The sequence below is a fragment of the Delphinus delphis genome, chromosome 8 (genome assembly GCF_949987515.2).
Source record: "Delphinus delphis chromosome 8, mDelDel1.2, whole genome shotgun sequence".
Lineage (NCBI taxonomy): Eukaryota > Metazoa > Chordata > Mammalia > Artiodactyla > Delphinidae > Delphinus > Delphinus delphis.
This window is the reverse complement of record NC_082690.1, coordinates 78,328,070-78,346,116: the sequence shown is the minus strand read 5'-3', so window position 1 is coordinate 78,346,116 and position 18,047 is coordinate 78,328,070. Positions and strand designations below refer to the sequence as shown.

Below are 18,047 nucleotides of genomic sequence, written 5' to 3'. Positions count from 1 at the left end.
TCCATCTAACCCCCAAATCCCACTGCTAAAAATATTTTTAATTGTTAACAAGGTTTAAAAATGATACAAAATTGAGTAAAAATGACAGAGACATCCCCAGATGCAAAAATGAAGAGAGACATACAACCTTGGGAAAATCTCATGGTAACTCAGTGGTAACTGGGGACATGCATAGACCCTAGTAAGACAATAACACATAAACATCCACTTGAAGATGAAATATGGTCTTTGGGGTGAGAGAGATGAAGACAGAGATTAGGTGCTAAAGCCATATCCCTGGACAAACTGGCGTATGTGGAGTTTACCCTTTCACTGTACCCATGGATCAATGAAGCAGCAAAGTCTGTTGTCTCTTCCTGTGAAAGTAATATACTCCCAACAAAACTCCTGCCTTTTATATATGATATCAGGAATACACCTGCATATTGCATCCCATCCTATTTCTTGTCTCCTATAAAGCCCTTGTGGTCAATTTCTTGAGAGTAGTGACTATGACTTTGATCCTTACCAATGCCCACCTCTGTGTTTTCTACTCATAAGTGGTATAAAATTTATCCTTAAGATGAGATTGTCTATTGCTAGAATAGCAGTTAAAGAAATCTCTCTCTGGTCATATCAAGAGATTTTTTTAAAAGGCAACAGTAAGAGCAGCAACTGGCAATATATAAGCAGTAGGACAAACAAGTACCTCCTTCTCATTAATCTTGCCCTGTCAAGTTGTCCAGGACAAAATAAAAATCTGATAAGAACTAGAATGGAGGGGCTTTGTTAAGTGGATGAGAAGGAGCTAAGCTGAATGGTAACCTTATATTCAAAATGGTCCCTTTTATTTGCTTGCCTGAGTTGCTAGATTCTTGCCCTTTCCCCACTTAATTACTTTCTATGATTGATCCTGTTTGTTTCCTTCATACAATTTATCATTAATTTTAATTTATATGTATACACATATGTATAAGTTGCCTATTTTGTTCAGAACTGTATAGCTAGCACATAACACAATCCCTGACACATTAGAAGGAACACACACAAAAAAGCTTTTTGAATAAATGACTTAGGTGAAAATGTTGTTTCTCTTTTGTCAGGGAAAGAAATTGACAAGCTATATCAGTAAAAATAAATGAAGTAATGGCTCAGATTTCCCTTCCTATTGATTCTTTGTTATAATCTTGGATGACCCTTCCCTTCTCTCACTACAGAATAAGAGATCATGGCACTGGGTACTTTGTCAGGAGTGAAATATTCCAGATGGCATTGAACAATTTAAATATATTTTGTTTTCTTATATTATCATTAGACAATGGAAATAGAGCTAACGTGACGAGGTCAGGCAGGTCTTGGCCAGCACTCAAAGCTAACATGGCTTTGAAATGTAGCTTTTCAATGCTTAGATAATGCAGGAAGTAATGATAGTTATTTTTCACTGCATTCTTATCATGGCTCCTCTTACAGTATATATGTAAAAGTTGGATCTATAACAGTCACAAAGTATATGTTGACATAATATACAAATTCCTGAGTAATGGCTGAACTTGGATGCCGAAAATAAATAATGAACAGCATCAAGCTAATAGTTCATTTTCAGTAAATATTGTTTAGGCAAGACAAATTTTCCAATGGAACAGTCAATGGGATAGGCATATATGCTACAATTTTAATCATCTGAACTTGGTGCAATCATCTCTTCTGCTCCTACAGGGCTCCTGACATTCTCAGGGTCACCTTGGACGGTAGTGTCAACAACATATAGATATAACCTCCAACTCCTCACCTTTCATATCCACTGCAGTGTAGTAAGTTATCTTTCCTCTTATGTTTCAACCTATTATTAATCTCTTAGCTTTTGATTTCATTTCTTTTTTTTGGATCACAAGCCTATGACTTGGCCTCCTATATTAGATTCTGGCTCCTCTCCTTCATTATATTGTAGATTTTTCCTACTAGAGACCACAGGTTTCTGTGAGCAATGCTGTCCCAGTTTGGTCATCTTTCTACCAAAAAAAAAAAAAAGTCCATGTCTTTCTAGTTAGTCCCTCCAACTTAATAGAGCCTGTTCCTGACACTACTCAGGTTTGGCTTGACCCATCCCATAAGCAGGACCCAGATAACGATTTTTCCACCAAAATGGCCATTACATTTTAATTTGTACTGCTAGCTGTAGTCTGTTTTAAAATTGCAGGTAAGGTCACTGTTCACTTTGAAGTTCACCGGAACAAGATGTCACCTAATGAAATACAATGTAAACCATATAAAGTATACTTTGCTCTAGATCTTACAACCTATTCCCTCTTAAGATCAGCCTTACTTTTGCCCTTGATCTTCTCCCCACACCAAAACACTTTTCCCACTTCCTTTGCCGCATGTTAGTAAAATGCAAAGTCTTTATGAAGATCCTGCTTGTCACAATGTCCTTTATTTATAGCCCACTGAACATTCCAAGTTCATTCCCATCTTAGGGCCTTTACACTTGCGGTTTCTTCTGCCTGCAGAACCCACTTTCCAAATATCTACATAGGAAATTTCCACTTGAAATGTATGTTTCAGCTCACATATTATCTTCTTCAAAGTCTCTATCACATTTCTTAAATTATGTCCTATGAAGCCGTTGTCATAAATGCATATTATCTTTTCGTTATATCTATTCCTGTTACAATGTAATTTCTTTGAGGGATGGTATTTTAAAAAAATTTTATTTTATATTGGAGTATAGTTGATTTACAATATTGTGTTAGTTTCATGTGTACTGCAAAGTGATTCAGTTAGATATATACATGTATCTATTCTTTATCAAATTCTTTTCCCATTTAGGTTATTATACAATATTGAGCAGCATTCCCTGTGCTACACAGTAGGGCCGGTATTTTTTTGGAGAATCACTGGTTTCTAACTCAACAGATATTTGTTAAATGAATAAATAAAGCAAACCCTCCAGAGGATATGTTTTATGTGAGAAAATAATGAAATATTTCTCATTTTATCCTGTATATTATATAACACAAAAAAGTATTATTTTAGACATTAAAATACTCTGCTTATCTGTATAATATGTAAAGCTTATAAGAAATTTTTGTTTATATATATGATCTTGAGATGGTGGGAGATTTAGAAGGCAATTTTGTGTGTGTGTCTGTATGTGAGTACTTTTCTCAGAAAAAGGCATTTTTGGGGGAACAAGAAGATATATATTGCAAAGACAACAGTGTCCCTAATTTCTCACCTCCTGACAAATAGAAGTTCACAAGGTAATATTCACGTCTACCTTCATTTATTTACATGAAGATGTGACGTCCTCAGAGAGATCTGGGTGCATCAATGACAGCTGGCTTTGGAAAGACCGTGAAGGACTGTGAATCCAAAGCCTTTCCCCTTACCTTTATTTCACCATGAAATTAGCTCTATGAATCCTATAAAGTCATTCAGCAGTTTTATTTTTTCTGCTCTAGGTGATCTCTATGTCCCTTGTATGTAGGATGAATAAATAGCATGTGTGTTAACTTATGAAGTTATATTACCTTCATTTATCTATTCAATCAATAACTATTTATTATGTTCTTGCTGTGTGCCAGACACACTGTGGCAAGAACAGTTCTTGTTCTTTTACTACTTTGTCCTGGGAGTCTGTGCAGATCACCTAACTTGTGTCATCTGTAATACAATGTAATAATGCATGCTGTCCTGGGTGAAATTTTGTGAGGGTCAGATGCAATAGAAACTTTTAACATAAGAATTTGAGAGATAGTTTCCAAACCACAAAGTTGTTTTTACATTCCAGTAGCTGAAGCTAACTATAATTCATAAGATATTGCCAAATAAATAATTGATTGTTTGGAAAACCAAGATTGATTCTTAGATCTTGAGATTATTATTGCTTTTATTGGGAGAGTAAACTGAGACTTTTTTCACGAGAAATATGAAATGAGAACCAAGTTAGAGTGTGAAGATATAGTTTTCATAATATTTATTAAGTACTTAAGGCTATTTGAAGCCCAGATATAACATACTTTGGAGCTAGACACCTGAAGAGAATTAAAAAGTCTCATAAAAAAATGATGGGGAGAGGTGAAGAGCAATTTCATTAAACTGTAGTTTTCATCGATTTTGAAGTGAGCTAGCATTTCTACCTGACTTTATGATTGTAGTTTACGAGCCTCAAACATACCTTACATGAGATTTGTTGAAATCAACCTCCAGTAACATGCAATGCTTTTATAGTTCACTGTAGCAAAAGGAGTGACAAGATCCTGAAGGTCAAAGAGAAAAATTATCACAGAGATGCAGTCTCTCTATGATCTCATTCACTAATAATAATAATTACTATGCTTCCTGAGTGTTTTTTATGTGCCAAGAATTCCCAGTACTTTACTTTTTTTGATGAATATCATCTTCTCATCACCCTTATAAAGTGAATTTTTATTATTATTCCATTTTACAGTGAAGTATAAAGAGTATGAGCAATTTGAATATGGTCATTCAGTGACAGAGTTATGATCTGAACAGACAGACTGACTGCGGGGACCTTTATTTAAATACTACAACATATAATCTCTCATCCTGAATCCAGTCTGGCATTGTGAGGGCTAAGCACATAGTGCTCTTGGTAGAAGTGGGGAGGAGGAAGGCATAGGATGGATAAGACAAAGGAGAAAAAACTATATTATCTTCAAGTTCTGTGACTCAGGACAAACTACAATTTGCCCATGAAATGTCATGTGACAAAACCGGTTTTTATAACTCACATGTACTTAAAAATACACATATTCACTTTTTGTGTTTCTCTGAACTCCTGGTTCAATGTATAATTATTTCCTAATTTTTGGTGCCCAACAAAATTGTGAGAGATGTGGGACCCAAGATTGTGTATCATGAGTGTTTTCTGTTTCTCATAGCACCTGGCACACAGTGGTCACACAAACAGCATTTCAAATCCATATAGTCATTCACTGACTAAATGGATTATCTGAAGTTAAGTAAGGGAAAAAATTTAATGTAAGGAAGAACATTCCAACAGTCATAGTTGTTAAAAACTCAGAGTGGGAGGGCCTGCCTCAGAATCTTGGAAATTCAACGTCTTTCTAGAACTTAAAACAGGGATAGCAAAGAAAGGAAAAATAAAAACATGATCTAATTGAACTTCAGGATTATACGTACCTCTGATTGTCTGATTCTACCAATTCTATAAAGAGTCGTTTCCTTTTTAAAAACTAATAGGTATAAACTTCTTTTATAAATGAAGGAAATCTCATAAAGTGGAATCTTGGTAAGATGAATTATATTTGACCTAGTCTAGAAAAAAGCAGGCAGGTTTCCCTAAAATTCTTAAATATTATATTAATTACTTGGATAAATATAAAATGAGACAATCACAAAGGAGCGAAGTTGTTAAAATATCTTATTCATTCAAAAGCCATATTTATCCCAAAGATGTAAACCTTAAGAAGGAAAATATTTATAATTCACAAAATGTGCTTACAGTTCCCCTACTGCAACACTTTCTAGACATCCTGTTTGAAATGTTAGTTATGCTAGCTATGAAGAGGTTTCGGCTGCATATAAATGAAGAAAATGCCTATGTGAGATCCAAGTCTTAAGGAAGTTGTGGTCTTTCACAACCACTGCACAGTGAGAAGGAGGCAACGAGACCTCCAAAATCAATCCACCTTAAATGTTCCATCTCTTCTATTCTGTAGGTTCTAACTGGTGATTAGAAGGCAACCTCCTTTCTTTACAAAGTTGCTAAATGTATACAGATATTATTGCAAAATAAGTTATGAATGTGACCATCTTACTTGCTTATTATTCTAAATAAAATGATTGCTAAGTTTTGATCACAAAAATGGAAAGCCCTTGACAGCAGAGAGAACCTTTCATTTTTTAAAACTGCTTATTTTGAAAAATATAGGGGCATACAGAGAAAGACATAACGAACATCAGGTAAACAGCAACCTGAATTAAATGTTAAAAAGCATCATTTTAATTATATGTTATATATAATACTTACATAATTATATTAAATACATTTATGTGATAATATATGCATATGGATATTTTAATATGCATGTACACATTTATTACATGTGACTAATGTATATATACAAAACATATGCAATATAATGTATGTATATAATGCATGAAATATACATATGCATATGTGTAAATTAAAGACTGTGTCTATACAGCTTTAAAAGTATAGAACATTTGAGAAACAGTAGATGTATCTGTAAGCATCCTTAGTGTTATTTCACTCCATCTTTCCCCAAAGGCGATTGCGTCCATGAATTTGATATGAGTATCTTTCTACTCTATGTATGATATGTAATCAAAACAAAATATGTTTCATGTATTTGAACAATTGTTAAATACTGTACATAATAATTCTGACATTTTTCATTCCACAGTGTATGTTATAGATATATCAATATTGATACATGTATCTTTATATTTATCAATATTAAATTTTGATTACCATTTGAAAATGAGTATAGTAAATATATGGATTATATATATTAATTTTAACAGCAAATATTTAAATTATTTCCTTTTATTATTAATACAAACACTGCTGTATTTAATGTCCTTATGCACGTTTCCAGGTACATATGGATAAGTGAAAATTCTAAGGTACACACTTTTAAAAACTGATTGTAATAATTACTTCCATTACTAATGTATCAGAATTTGGTATCACCAGACTTTAAAATTTTTATCAATTTGATAGTGTTGAGATGCTATCTCATCGTTTTTATTCACATTTCCACTTCTCTGGTGAGGTTAAGTATTTTTTTTAAATAAACTATTGAAATATAGCAGATAATGAAAAAATATATGGGTCTTAAGTGTACTTTTAAAAATTTATGTACATTTTAAAGAAATACTGCTGTATGCATACTGATTTAGGATTGCAATATTCTTCTCCGGGACTGATCCATATGAGACTCTCTTCTTATCACTAAAAAGCCTTTACTTCAAGTCTACTTTTAATGATGTTCATGTTGATACACAAGCTTTCTTTGTATTACTGTATACAGAGTTCATCTTTTTTCCCCTATTCTCCTACTTATAGATCTTTTGTTTCTTTATATTTAAAGGTGTCTTTTGTATAAATCATAAAGTTTTTGTTTAATGTAGCCTTATAATTTTAGCCTTGTACTTGGAATATGTTAACCATTTAAAAATTTAATTACTAACATACTTAAGTTGATGTCTACCATTTTACTATTCACTTTCTATTTTAGCTCATCTTTTTATATCCAACAATTTGACTATGAAGTGGGTTATCTTTGTGTTTAATCTGATTGTGCATTATTTATATTTTTGAATCTGTGGTTGATATCTTTCAAAGTTATTGAAAATATTTAGCCATTATGTCTGAATATTGCTCTGTTTGTCACTTCTTCTGGCACAACAATTATATAATTTAGAAATTTTGAAATTGTCTTATACATTTCTTATACTTTTTCTGCTTACTTTCCATTTATTTGTACTTTCTATACATTAGTATAGGTATTTGATATTAATTTTCCTTTCATTTCACTCGTTTTCAGTTCTACTATGTCCAATCATCCATTCTGCTATTAAATACATGAGTTAAATTCTTAATTACATGAATTATATTGTTCTAATTCTAGAATAGCTAGTTGATTTTTTTATAGATTCCAAGTCTAGTGAAAAGTTTTGTCTTTTTACCTGTTTTATATTTCTTCTATTGTAATATATGTAATGCTATATACATGCCCATAGAAATATTATGCATATATATGTATATATGTATATAACAGTTGTTAAATTTTTGAGTACTTATTTTCTTATTCCAATATCTGAATCAGCTCCAGGTGTACATCTCTTGTCTTCTTTATTTATATTGGCCAGATTGTATTCTCTCTTTACATGTCTAGAAAATTTTTTTTTTTTTTTCGGTACGCGGGCCTCTCACTGTTGTGGCCTCTCCCGTTGCGGAGCACAGGCTCCGGACGCGCAGGCTCAGTGGCCATGGCTCACAGGCCCAGCTGCTCCGAGGCATGTGGGATCTTCCCGGACCGGGGCACGAACCCGTGTCCCCTGCATCGGCAGGTGGACTCTCAACCACTGCGCCACCAGGGAAGCCCTAGAAATATTTTTATTACATGCCAAATATTGTGTATAAATGAACCAAAAATTCTCCAGATGATATACAGAGAAGGTTTATTTTTCCATTGTTAGACCGAATGATGGCTAACTCCAATCTAATCAAGAATTAATCTCAGGCAGGGGATGCATTGAATGTTTGTTAAAATGCAGATTACTCTTGGATTGGCCCTGTTGCTACATCATAGACTTTTCATGTTTCTGACTGAGAGCAATGTGGGTGTTTTTTGTCTTCTCAAGTCTGAAATACTATGATTTCATTTTCAGATTTAGAGTTTTTTGTATTAATATTTTCTAGTTACATGTTCTAGGAATTAGAGAAAACTACATTGGATTCAATAAATGGGTTGCTGAGTGAACAAAGAAATAATTTTAAAATCATTTTACCCTTTTGTTCTGAGTGAACTAAAGAAAAAAGGAATATTTACTTCCCACAATTTTATATAGTTGATTTAAAAATGAAAGGAGGCATTAAGAAATTTTGCCAAATACTGTAACTGTAAAGAAGCAGAACCATAATTCTAAATTTTATGACTAATTCCTTCCTCCATATTATATTTCCCTTTTCAAATACCAACTCCTTATTCTCCATGCATGTCTCATATGAAGAGTATTGATAGGCAAAGGTAGGCATCAGATGGGAGTTGTGGTTTATTCTGAGCATGTACAATTGTAACACAATGAGGCATTAACAAAAATAAAATGAAGTAGATGAAATGAGGTAAAAAGAGGCAAAGAAAACCTTTTGGAATTAATGTTGATGATAGTACAACTTTGTGAACTTTAAAAGTGTGACTTTTATGGCATGTGAATTTTATTTCAATAAAGCTGTTATAAAGATGGAATGTCAGCCACTCTTGCATTATCTTTGTATAAACAGAATTGCTTAAGAGAGCTACTTTCTTCTTTTAATGCCTCTTCCTCCAGGACTTTAAGATTTCCAAAATAAAAAGTGTCAATGACTACTTCCATTTGCTTTACAACTCATTCATACAAAGTTAATACATGACATCTTTGTTGATGCTTTAAAGTATGTTTGTTCACTGTATTATAGAGCAAGTGTACCAGTAAAGTGAAAAATAAAGCCATGGAATCACAGAGCCTCAACCTTGAGTAGATTTACTATAGCAGCAAAAACAAGAAAAGAATTGGGTTCCAAAGAAAGTATCAAACACTCATGAATTCTATCACCATATTACATGCACAGCATCTGGAATTGCATTGATAAATCAAGAGCAGCAATGAGTACACCTAGCTTCATCTTCTGCAACCAAAGTCTGATGGCTCATGGATGTCAACTTACCCGGTCAAGAGCTGCTTTCTCCAGTTCATTTTTCGCCACAGCTAATTTTCGTTCCAGATCAGTAAGCTGTTGGGCCTGTAAAATGAAAGAGAGGTATATCTTTTCAGTAAATTCTATAACCTTTCCCCTCCACTTTAAGTATCTGTCATTCATTGCCAAAGAATTAGAAAAACACAAAAACCTTGTGAAATTCATTTAGAATGCAAGTTAAAAATACTCTATTACATGGTCATTTGGTTAAGCTGCAGAAAATGTTGTTCTGGATGAATATACACTAAATGTTTCACTGGGTCAAAATGTCTAGTTGCAAAGTTCCAGCTCATGTCCCAGAAAATATCTGTGGTATAAATCCATCAGTCATGTTTCTAGTTGCTATGGACTAAATTTTGTCCCCCCCTAAAACTCATATGTTGAAGCTCTACACTCCTCCCACACACCATGTAACTGTGTTTGGGGATAAGGCCTTTAGGGAGGTAATTAAGGTTAAATGAGGTCATAAAGGTGAGGCCCTGATCCCACAGAATTGGTGTCCTTATAAGAAGAGGAAGAGACACCAGAGACCTCTCTCCACCCTCACACAGAGGGAAGATACAGTGAGAAGGCACCATCTGCAAGCCAGAAAGAGCTCTCATTAGAAAATGAATCTGCCAGCACCTTGATCCCAGAACCATGAGAAAACAGATTCTGTTTTTTAAGCCACCCATTCTGTTGTATTTTGTTAAGGCACCCTGAGAAGCCCAATACAATAGTATTCACTCTTTTTCTATTTTTATTTTTAAACCAGTATAACTCTATCCCACCGTATCTCTGTATCTTTGCAAATGTCACAACTGTACTGCTAAAAGAAAAGAGCCTCAGATTTGGAAGATGTGTTTTAAAGTCCTGCCTCCACCAATGCCTAGCTACTGTATATACTATAGTTATATACTGACAGAGAGATGCTCTGCAGGCTCACACAGGATCTGCAGAAGGGCCAGCCTCCCCTCATGCCTCAGAGCCTCGCTACACCTCTGGCTTTCGTCAGTCTCCTACATTTAGCCAACGAAAAGAATTTAAGTCTGGAAGGAACAGAGGGTCGTTCTGATGGTCTTGTGAGGCAAGGGGATTGAGTTCGCCTTCGCCTGGGAGAAGTCAGCAGAGGGGCTCATCACTTCTGCGGTGACCAGGACGTCCCCATTCTGGATCTCCATCCTGGGTGTTACAATGCTGTGGGCTTGCAGCAAGGCTGTAGCCAACCACCAAAGTGCCCACTTGTCTTTTGCTCTTCCCTTCTCTCCCTCACGGTCTGGAAAACAGCGCCCTGCACCATTGTCCTTGAATAACCTTTTTTTTTTTCCTTTCCTTATGGTAAGCACCTAGGCAGGAGGAGAAGGTGAGGATATTTTTCTTGATTATGAAAACCTATATCCATTCTTTGTGTCCATGCATAGTTTTCATCCCCTAAATCGATCTGTGCTACTTTCCACACTTGACTCTTGTGGACAATAATTTTCCAGTAGGCAATTGTTGCCCTTAAGCAGTAACCTAATCATGTACATGAAATATATATGTGCACTTCTAAATATACAATAATGTTTGAAAATAAAATCATTGTGAATGAGGGAGAGAGAGAGAGAGGACTGATGAAGAGGGTTGTTTGCAATTTGAGGGCACCTCCAAGTGAGTGGACTCTCATAAGCTCTGAACCGTGGGCCCCCCTTGGCCTGTCTGTCTCTGTCTTTCTGGCCACCTGCCCGCACATCAGGAGGGCTTCAGGACCATAGGCCTCAGTTTTGCATTCCTGGCCCGGGCTTGGGCCACTCTGCTGGCCCTGCATTGCGGCTGCCCTGGGTCCAGCTGCATTCCTCAACCACGGAGCACTCTACTTCCCCTGTGACAATCCCTGCTACTTTAGGCCCTGCCAGAGCCAGCTTCTGTCCACGGGACTGAGGCCCAAAAGAAGGAAGAAGAGTGGTCCTTCTGTCTGTCCCCAGCCTCTAGGCCTAGGACAGGAGTTAGGGAAGACAGGGAGGGGCAGCGCGTGGGCCTTAGTGGGATAGTGGCCATCCCCACACCCCTGGGGGCTGTAGGCAAGTTCCTGGGAACTCCTGTGGGAAGAGGGCAGAGTGTCAGCACGAGCCTCAGTGCCAATCAACATTCTCAGTCACCAGCTGGAAGGGAGTTAGTGCTGCCCCGAAATCGCCTATGTCTTGAACACCTTTCTACCCCCGCAAAGCATGTCATGATATCTTCATCCTCAGGGTCCTTTAGGTGGGCAGCCTCTCTCCTCAAGATGCTATCATTCATTATCTGCAGTCCAGAGGGTGGGGTCGCATAGTTACAAGTCCTCCTGCCTCCATCCCTCTCCCTGTGTGTGTGGGTTTCAGCCTAAATCCTGTCATCCACACCAAGGGACTCCCACAAAACGATGACTTCAGGGTGTGCAGCCATCCAGGAAGCCTGTATCAGGACAGGTTGAATGAATTCCAACAGAAATAGCGTATATGCCTTTGAAAGCTCATTGCCATTAGTTCCCAGGATTTCAAGCATTTACCTCTTCTGAGAACTCATTGAACTTGGGAAAATCTAGCCAAGAGATCTTGGGATACAAAAGGTTACAAAAATAGTAAGAAAAGTAACCACAGGAATTGCAGATTTGGACTCATATTATCATACTTTAGTCTTAGTTTTGAAAGGATCAGTTACTGGATTAAATCATATATCGGGGCTTCCCTGGTGGCGCAGTGGTTGAGAGTCCGCCTGCCGATGCAGGGGACACGGGTTCATGCCCAGGTTGGGGAAGATCCCACATGCCGCGGAGCAGCTGGGCCTGTGAGCCATGGCCGCTGAGCCTGCGCGTCCGGAGCCTGTGCTCCGCAACGGGAGAGGCCACAACAGTGAGAGGCCCGCATACCGCAAAGAAAAAAAAAAAAAGAAATGTAAACATTCCAGTCCCATTCCAGAGCTAATAAATCAGAAGGTACATTAAAAAAAAAAATCATATATCGTATTTATAAAATTATAGAAAATAAAAACAGGTCTGTGGGTTTTAAAGCATGAGAAAACCTATGAAAGACAGGAGGGTTTACTGGATTGTGAATTTTGTCTGTTTTAAGTCATTTATGTGCTTTGTCAATTTAATTCACATGAAAAAAAGGATAGGGTTATTTCAGGGGAGGTAGTCGTGAATCTAGAGTAGCTTTCACTTACATCCAATCTTTGAATAAGTATCTATAAAGTGATTAGTTTTGTTCAGACTAAGAAGGAAACATCATCTGTGTACATAGGTTGAAAATACACGAGGCAGCAAGCACGTAAAGTGAAAATCTCAATATGAGACTCTAACTGCTAAGCTGAGAGTGTGTTAAGCTGCAATAGAGAACACAGGGGGCCTGAGAAGTCAGAGTATTCTTCCTAATAAGAATAACAGCAAAAAAACCTAACATTTAATCTTTATGTAAGTATATTTTCTCATTTGAGATTTATAACATGAGAGGCTAGAGTCCATATGATAATTTTTAATTTATTCAAAAAATTGTGAAGCTCCACAGCTCCAAGTTTTTATAGACCACAAAACACTGGAGCCTGGCTTGGCTCTGCCGTCTGGTCTATCAATTCTGGAGCTGTTCCTTGCTGTTTTTCTCGAGGATCCACCTTAAATTGGGCTAGATTATGAAGGATGAAATCAATGCTGTATTTAATGCAAAAACTGTCTTTTTTTCCTAAGCAACCTAAATGTATAGTCGTAGCATGAAGCAAACAGAAAGGACATAATGTAGACAGTTAAATTTTATCTGAAATTTTAATGAACCATTTTACAAAATTTTGGCAAATGCATACACCTGCAAGGTTCTAATTCATTATTTATACATTATGTGTGTAATTCAATATTTCTGAAAACTCACTGGGACAAGGATTATCTTAATCCTTTTCTACTTCCCCTCTAGGTGAGAATATCCAGGTATCTTCTTTCTAATTTTCTGGTGAATTTCCCTGAGATTTGTAGCATATGAAAACATTTATACCTAAAAAGGACCTGAAATGAGTTTAACACTAAATGTATTAGAATATCAAACATAAATTAAACACATGAGATCTACGGAAAGCATATATGTCTTGTGAATGGGATGTGAAAGTAGATTATGGGTAGCGACAGAAGAAGCAGGCACTGATGATGAGGCCATGAAGTTCTATCCATTTGTTTTGACTGTGCTGCAAATTTGTTCCAAGACTTCCGGCAGCCAGGTATTAAAAAAAAAAAAAAAAAAAAAAAAGTTGGCTCCAAAACTATCATCACCAAAGAGAGTAAACACACCAGAGACACACATGCGGCAGGGTTTTTCCAAGCAACAGGTTCTAATATAAAATTATAACAAAAAGATTTTATAATTCAACTCGGAGAATCAATTTGTTTTTCAGGAGCCAAGAAAATGTGGCACAAAATCACAGTTCATTTTAAACTAAGTATAACACCTAGGCTACATTGATGTGTGTGCGTGTGTGTGTTTTTCCACCGAGACACAGAAAGCAGTAGGAGCAAGTCAAAATATTGGCTTTCCCAGAAAGAGAAAGACAAATGCCACATGATATCACTTATGTGTGAGTCTAAAACATGACCCAGATGAACTTATCTACGAAACAGAAACAGACTCCATGACATAGAAAACAGATTTGTGGTTGCCAAGGGGGAAGGTGGATGGGGGGAGGGACGGATTGGGAATTTAGGGTTAGCAGATGTAAATTATTACATAGAGAATAGATAAACAATAAGGTCCTACTGTATAGCATAGGGAACTATAGTCAGTATCCTGTGATAAACCATAATGGAAAAGAATATGAAAAATAACATATATATATGTGTGTATTACTGAATCACTTTGCTGTACAGCAGAAATTAACAAGACATTATAAATGAACTATACTTGAATAAAATAAATTTAAAAAAAGAAAAAATATATTGACTTTCCTCTAAGGATATGCACAATAATTCTTCTCTTTCTCACATACTCTATAAGAGTGATTGAAATACAATTGGCTGATAAATAGCTTAGATGCCAAGATAAAGAAATTAAACCTTTTTTTTTTTTTTTTGTCACCATGGAGTCTTATCAGTTAGCAATGCCGTAGACATAATGAGTCAACAACATTTAAAGAAATTAAATCCCTGACTATATTGAGTTAAATTGAGAAGAGATGAGGGACAGTACAGACTTCTGAATGCTAATTAAGGTCTCAGCTCTTTAATCTTCTGATAAAACATAGGAAGAAGCACCACAGGGGTATCAGCATAATGATGTCTAGCCACACTCGTCTCTGGCATGGGCTTCTTGCTTGGAAAGACTAACCTGGACATGGTCCCAGCTAGGGCCAGATCAGGGAAGCGTTTATACAGACTCTGAATACGGAATTCAGAACAGAGCCATCTCCTAGTGTTTTAGCCACTACAGAGTTATAATAAGCAATCTTACAAGACTGCTGTGACTCATTTGTTGAGGATATAACTCAGTAGAGAACTAGATTGGGAGGGGGGGTCACTGAGGGGCCTAGAAGTAACAGCCAACATTACAATAAGCTTTTAGGTGGCATCAGCAAAACAAGGTCAGAAATCTTTAAAGTTTTCTAACAATATGTTTGCTACTTTGTTATTAATAAGATGATACTTGCTGTACATTTTGGTACCAATAAGAACCCTCAATCAGGCTTGTTGAAGCAAATTTTGCAGAAATAGGGATAGTGAGTACAAGTTCCATTGGAGTGTGGGAAGAAAACGTTAGAAATTCTAAATTTTAATTTAGATTTAAAAAATGTAAAATAGGTAGCATTATAAAATACTCTGTAGTCTACATTTTTATTCTAAAATATTCCGTGGTTGTTCTAATATAAAAATATTAGAACTTATTTTTACGTATTTTCTGTTTCACCACTGCTTTCCTTTCATTTTGTTTATGTTTATAATGTACATAATATAGAAGTAAAATAATAAGATGATAATAAAAGATAACAACAGCCTAAACTTGTGAGAGAGATATATATTCCTCATAACAACTCTATTTGGTACATAGTATGTCTTTCATCCTTTTTAAATGAGGAAGCTGAGACACAGATTTATTAAATATCTTGCTCAAGGTCACACAGCTGGGGAATGACAGATCTGGAACTCAAACCTAGGCAGTTTGGATCCAAAGCTGGTCCTCCTAACCACTAAAGATGTGAGTGTATATAATTTATAACCAATACATATATCGGATTATATGTGTTTAAAGTTTATTAATATGCTTTATGGTTAGAAATGTTTGGAGACCACTTAGAAGACTGGTGGAATTTTGTGTGTTTAAGATTATTCATCCAACGAGGATAATAAATTCATAACAGAGATGTTTTCAAATACTCAGTAGGGTGTACTAGGTATTTGGTGAAAGGATAATAATAGGATTGCTTTTTTGAAATGCATGATTCAATGCATCTGTTAGTGTTTATGAAGCACATGCTCCCTGATTGGCAGCACTAACCTAGAAGCTGTGGATAATACTCAAGAGATATAACACAGAACAAAACACCAGCACCGTCATCTCTACGTTACACTTTACCACTCAGTAAAGGAGGCAGAAAGTCAAAAACTCCTGCCTGCTTCTACTCACTCCCATAAAAGTATAAAGTTTAGCACCAAGATTATATTAGGCCATCGGATTGTTTGATGCAGCACCTGTTCATTTCAACATTAATAACTTGGTTATAATTCTGAGAGACTTGGAATTGAATGACTAATATATGTAAAAGGAACAAAGATCTCAAATTGCACAGGAATAGTTTACATAACGTCTGGTTATAAGTGCTATTAAAAGTCAATGCTAGGGCTTCCCTGGTGGCGCAGTGGTTGAGAGTCCACCTGCCGATGCTGGGGACACGGGTTCGTGCCCCGGTCCAGGAAGATCCCACATGCCATGGAGCGGCTGGGCCCGTGAGCCATGGCCGCTGAGCCTGCGTGTTCGGAGCCTGTGCTCTGCAACGGGAGAGGCCACACAGTGAGAGGCCCGCGTACCACAATAAAAAAAAAAAAAAAAAGTCAATGCTAATATGTAAAAATTATAAAGTTCAGCAAGGCTTTTCACTGGGAAATAAGAGCAGAAATACATATTTTTTCTCAAAGTTAAATTCTTATAAATATCTTATTGCCATTATGTGTATGTGTACATGCATTGTAGTGATTATGGTCACTAAAGAAAACTTATCGTGAATAAGTTTTTATTATGTTCTCGATATCGATTCCCTTTCTCCCCTCAAAAATGCCTAGACTTTGGAGGTGACTGCTTCACACTCTTTCTCAGCCATATTATTTTAGGAGAAAATATCTCAACACTCAGTTCCAGAGATGAGGATGCAATTTCTTAAAGCAATTACTCTATATCAACTCCCTAGTCAAACGATTGTATTGGGTTTGGACATCTAATTAATGTCAGGCCAGAGACAAGAAGATATTTACTGGTGGCTTCTGCAGTGAAAGATGCCTCTCTTCATCTGAGTGAATAAGAAGTATATTCTCTTTTTCTTGGTAGTATAGTATGAGGATGTTTAAGTCTAAGCTCTAATAGACATTATTTATAAAATAAAAGAGGACAACATGAGGTTAAACTTGTCCTGTAGACGAAAGCAAAGCATATAAAATAGATAGGATAGGATCTGGTGACTTAGAAAACTTCACAGTCAAACCACACCTGAAGTCAAATGAATTTGTATTTTTGGTTATTTGTATTTTTGGTTATTGTGAGTAAATAAAATTCATTTTTATTAATTAAATTATTGTTAGATATTTATATTTTTGTTACTTAAGAATAAAAAGATTAAAGGTTCTTGACATGACACAGTAACTGGTTTTGGACTAGTCCTCCTCTCATAAACAATTATGAGCTAATCATGCCCAGCTGTGAACCTTGAAATAGTGGAACCTCACTAGGTAAGACTCATGACTACTCCAGCTTTCTACTTGAGGACAATTTCCTGACCTAAGTGCAAAGGGCTGTGGTCCAAGCAGATCACTGTAGTTGGACTGAACTGTGGAGGCAGAGATCAGAGTCTGGAGCAGATTAAATGCCTGGAGTATATAGGGCAGAGCAGCAGAGAAAAGTGAGGTGAGCAGGGCAGGGCCTCCAAAAGTCCGGTTGTTGGGAGATGTTCCTGCAAGTCCTTGGCTGAGAGCTGGACTGCACATACACAGAGCAATACATGACACAAGGCTACTCACAAAGAAACTGTTATATGACTCACAGCAGAACAGAAACCCTAGAGGTTGAGCACTGCAAAAGGATGCCAGCATTCTACAGACATTCATAAATGTTATCAACACCACAGGCATCAAAGCGACAGCCTGTAGGTTAACAGCCTTGCACAGGAGCAGTGGCTGGCAAACTACAGCCCAAATTCCAAATCTGGCTTACTGCCTTTTTTTTTTTTTAACATGTGCATGTTTTTTTTAAATTAATTAATTATTGTTTTTTTTTTTGGCTGGGTTGGGTCTTCGTTGCTGCATGCGGGCTTTCTCTAGTTGCAGCGAGTGGGGCTACTCTTTGTTGTGGTGCACGGGCTTCTCATTGCGGTGGCTTCTCTTGTTGCGGAGCACGGGCTCTAGGCACGCGGGTTTCAGTAGTTGTGG

At 36.5% G+C, this 18,047-nt stretch overlaps 1 protein-coding gene across 2 annotated transcripts in view; it reads right to left on the bottom strand.

Moving 5' to 3' along the window:
- The window catches only part of LUZP2 (leucine zipper protein 2), a 448,942-nt gene that overhangs the window by 46,005 nt on the left and 384,890 nt on the right, over nt 1–18,047 (bottom strand). For both annotated transcript variants that reach the window (XM_060017352.1, XM_060017353.1), the window contains exon 8: nt 9,422–9,496. In XM_060017352.1, the coding sequence (XP_059873335.1) occupies nt 9,422–9,496 (75 nt within the window). The remainder of the gene's footprint in view (nt 1–9,421; nt 9,497–18,047) is intronic.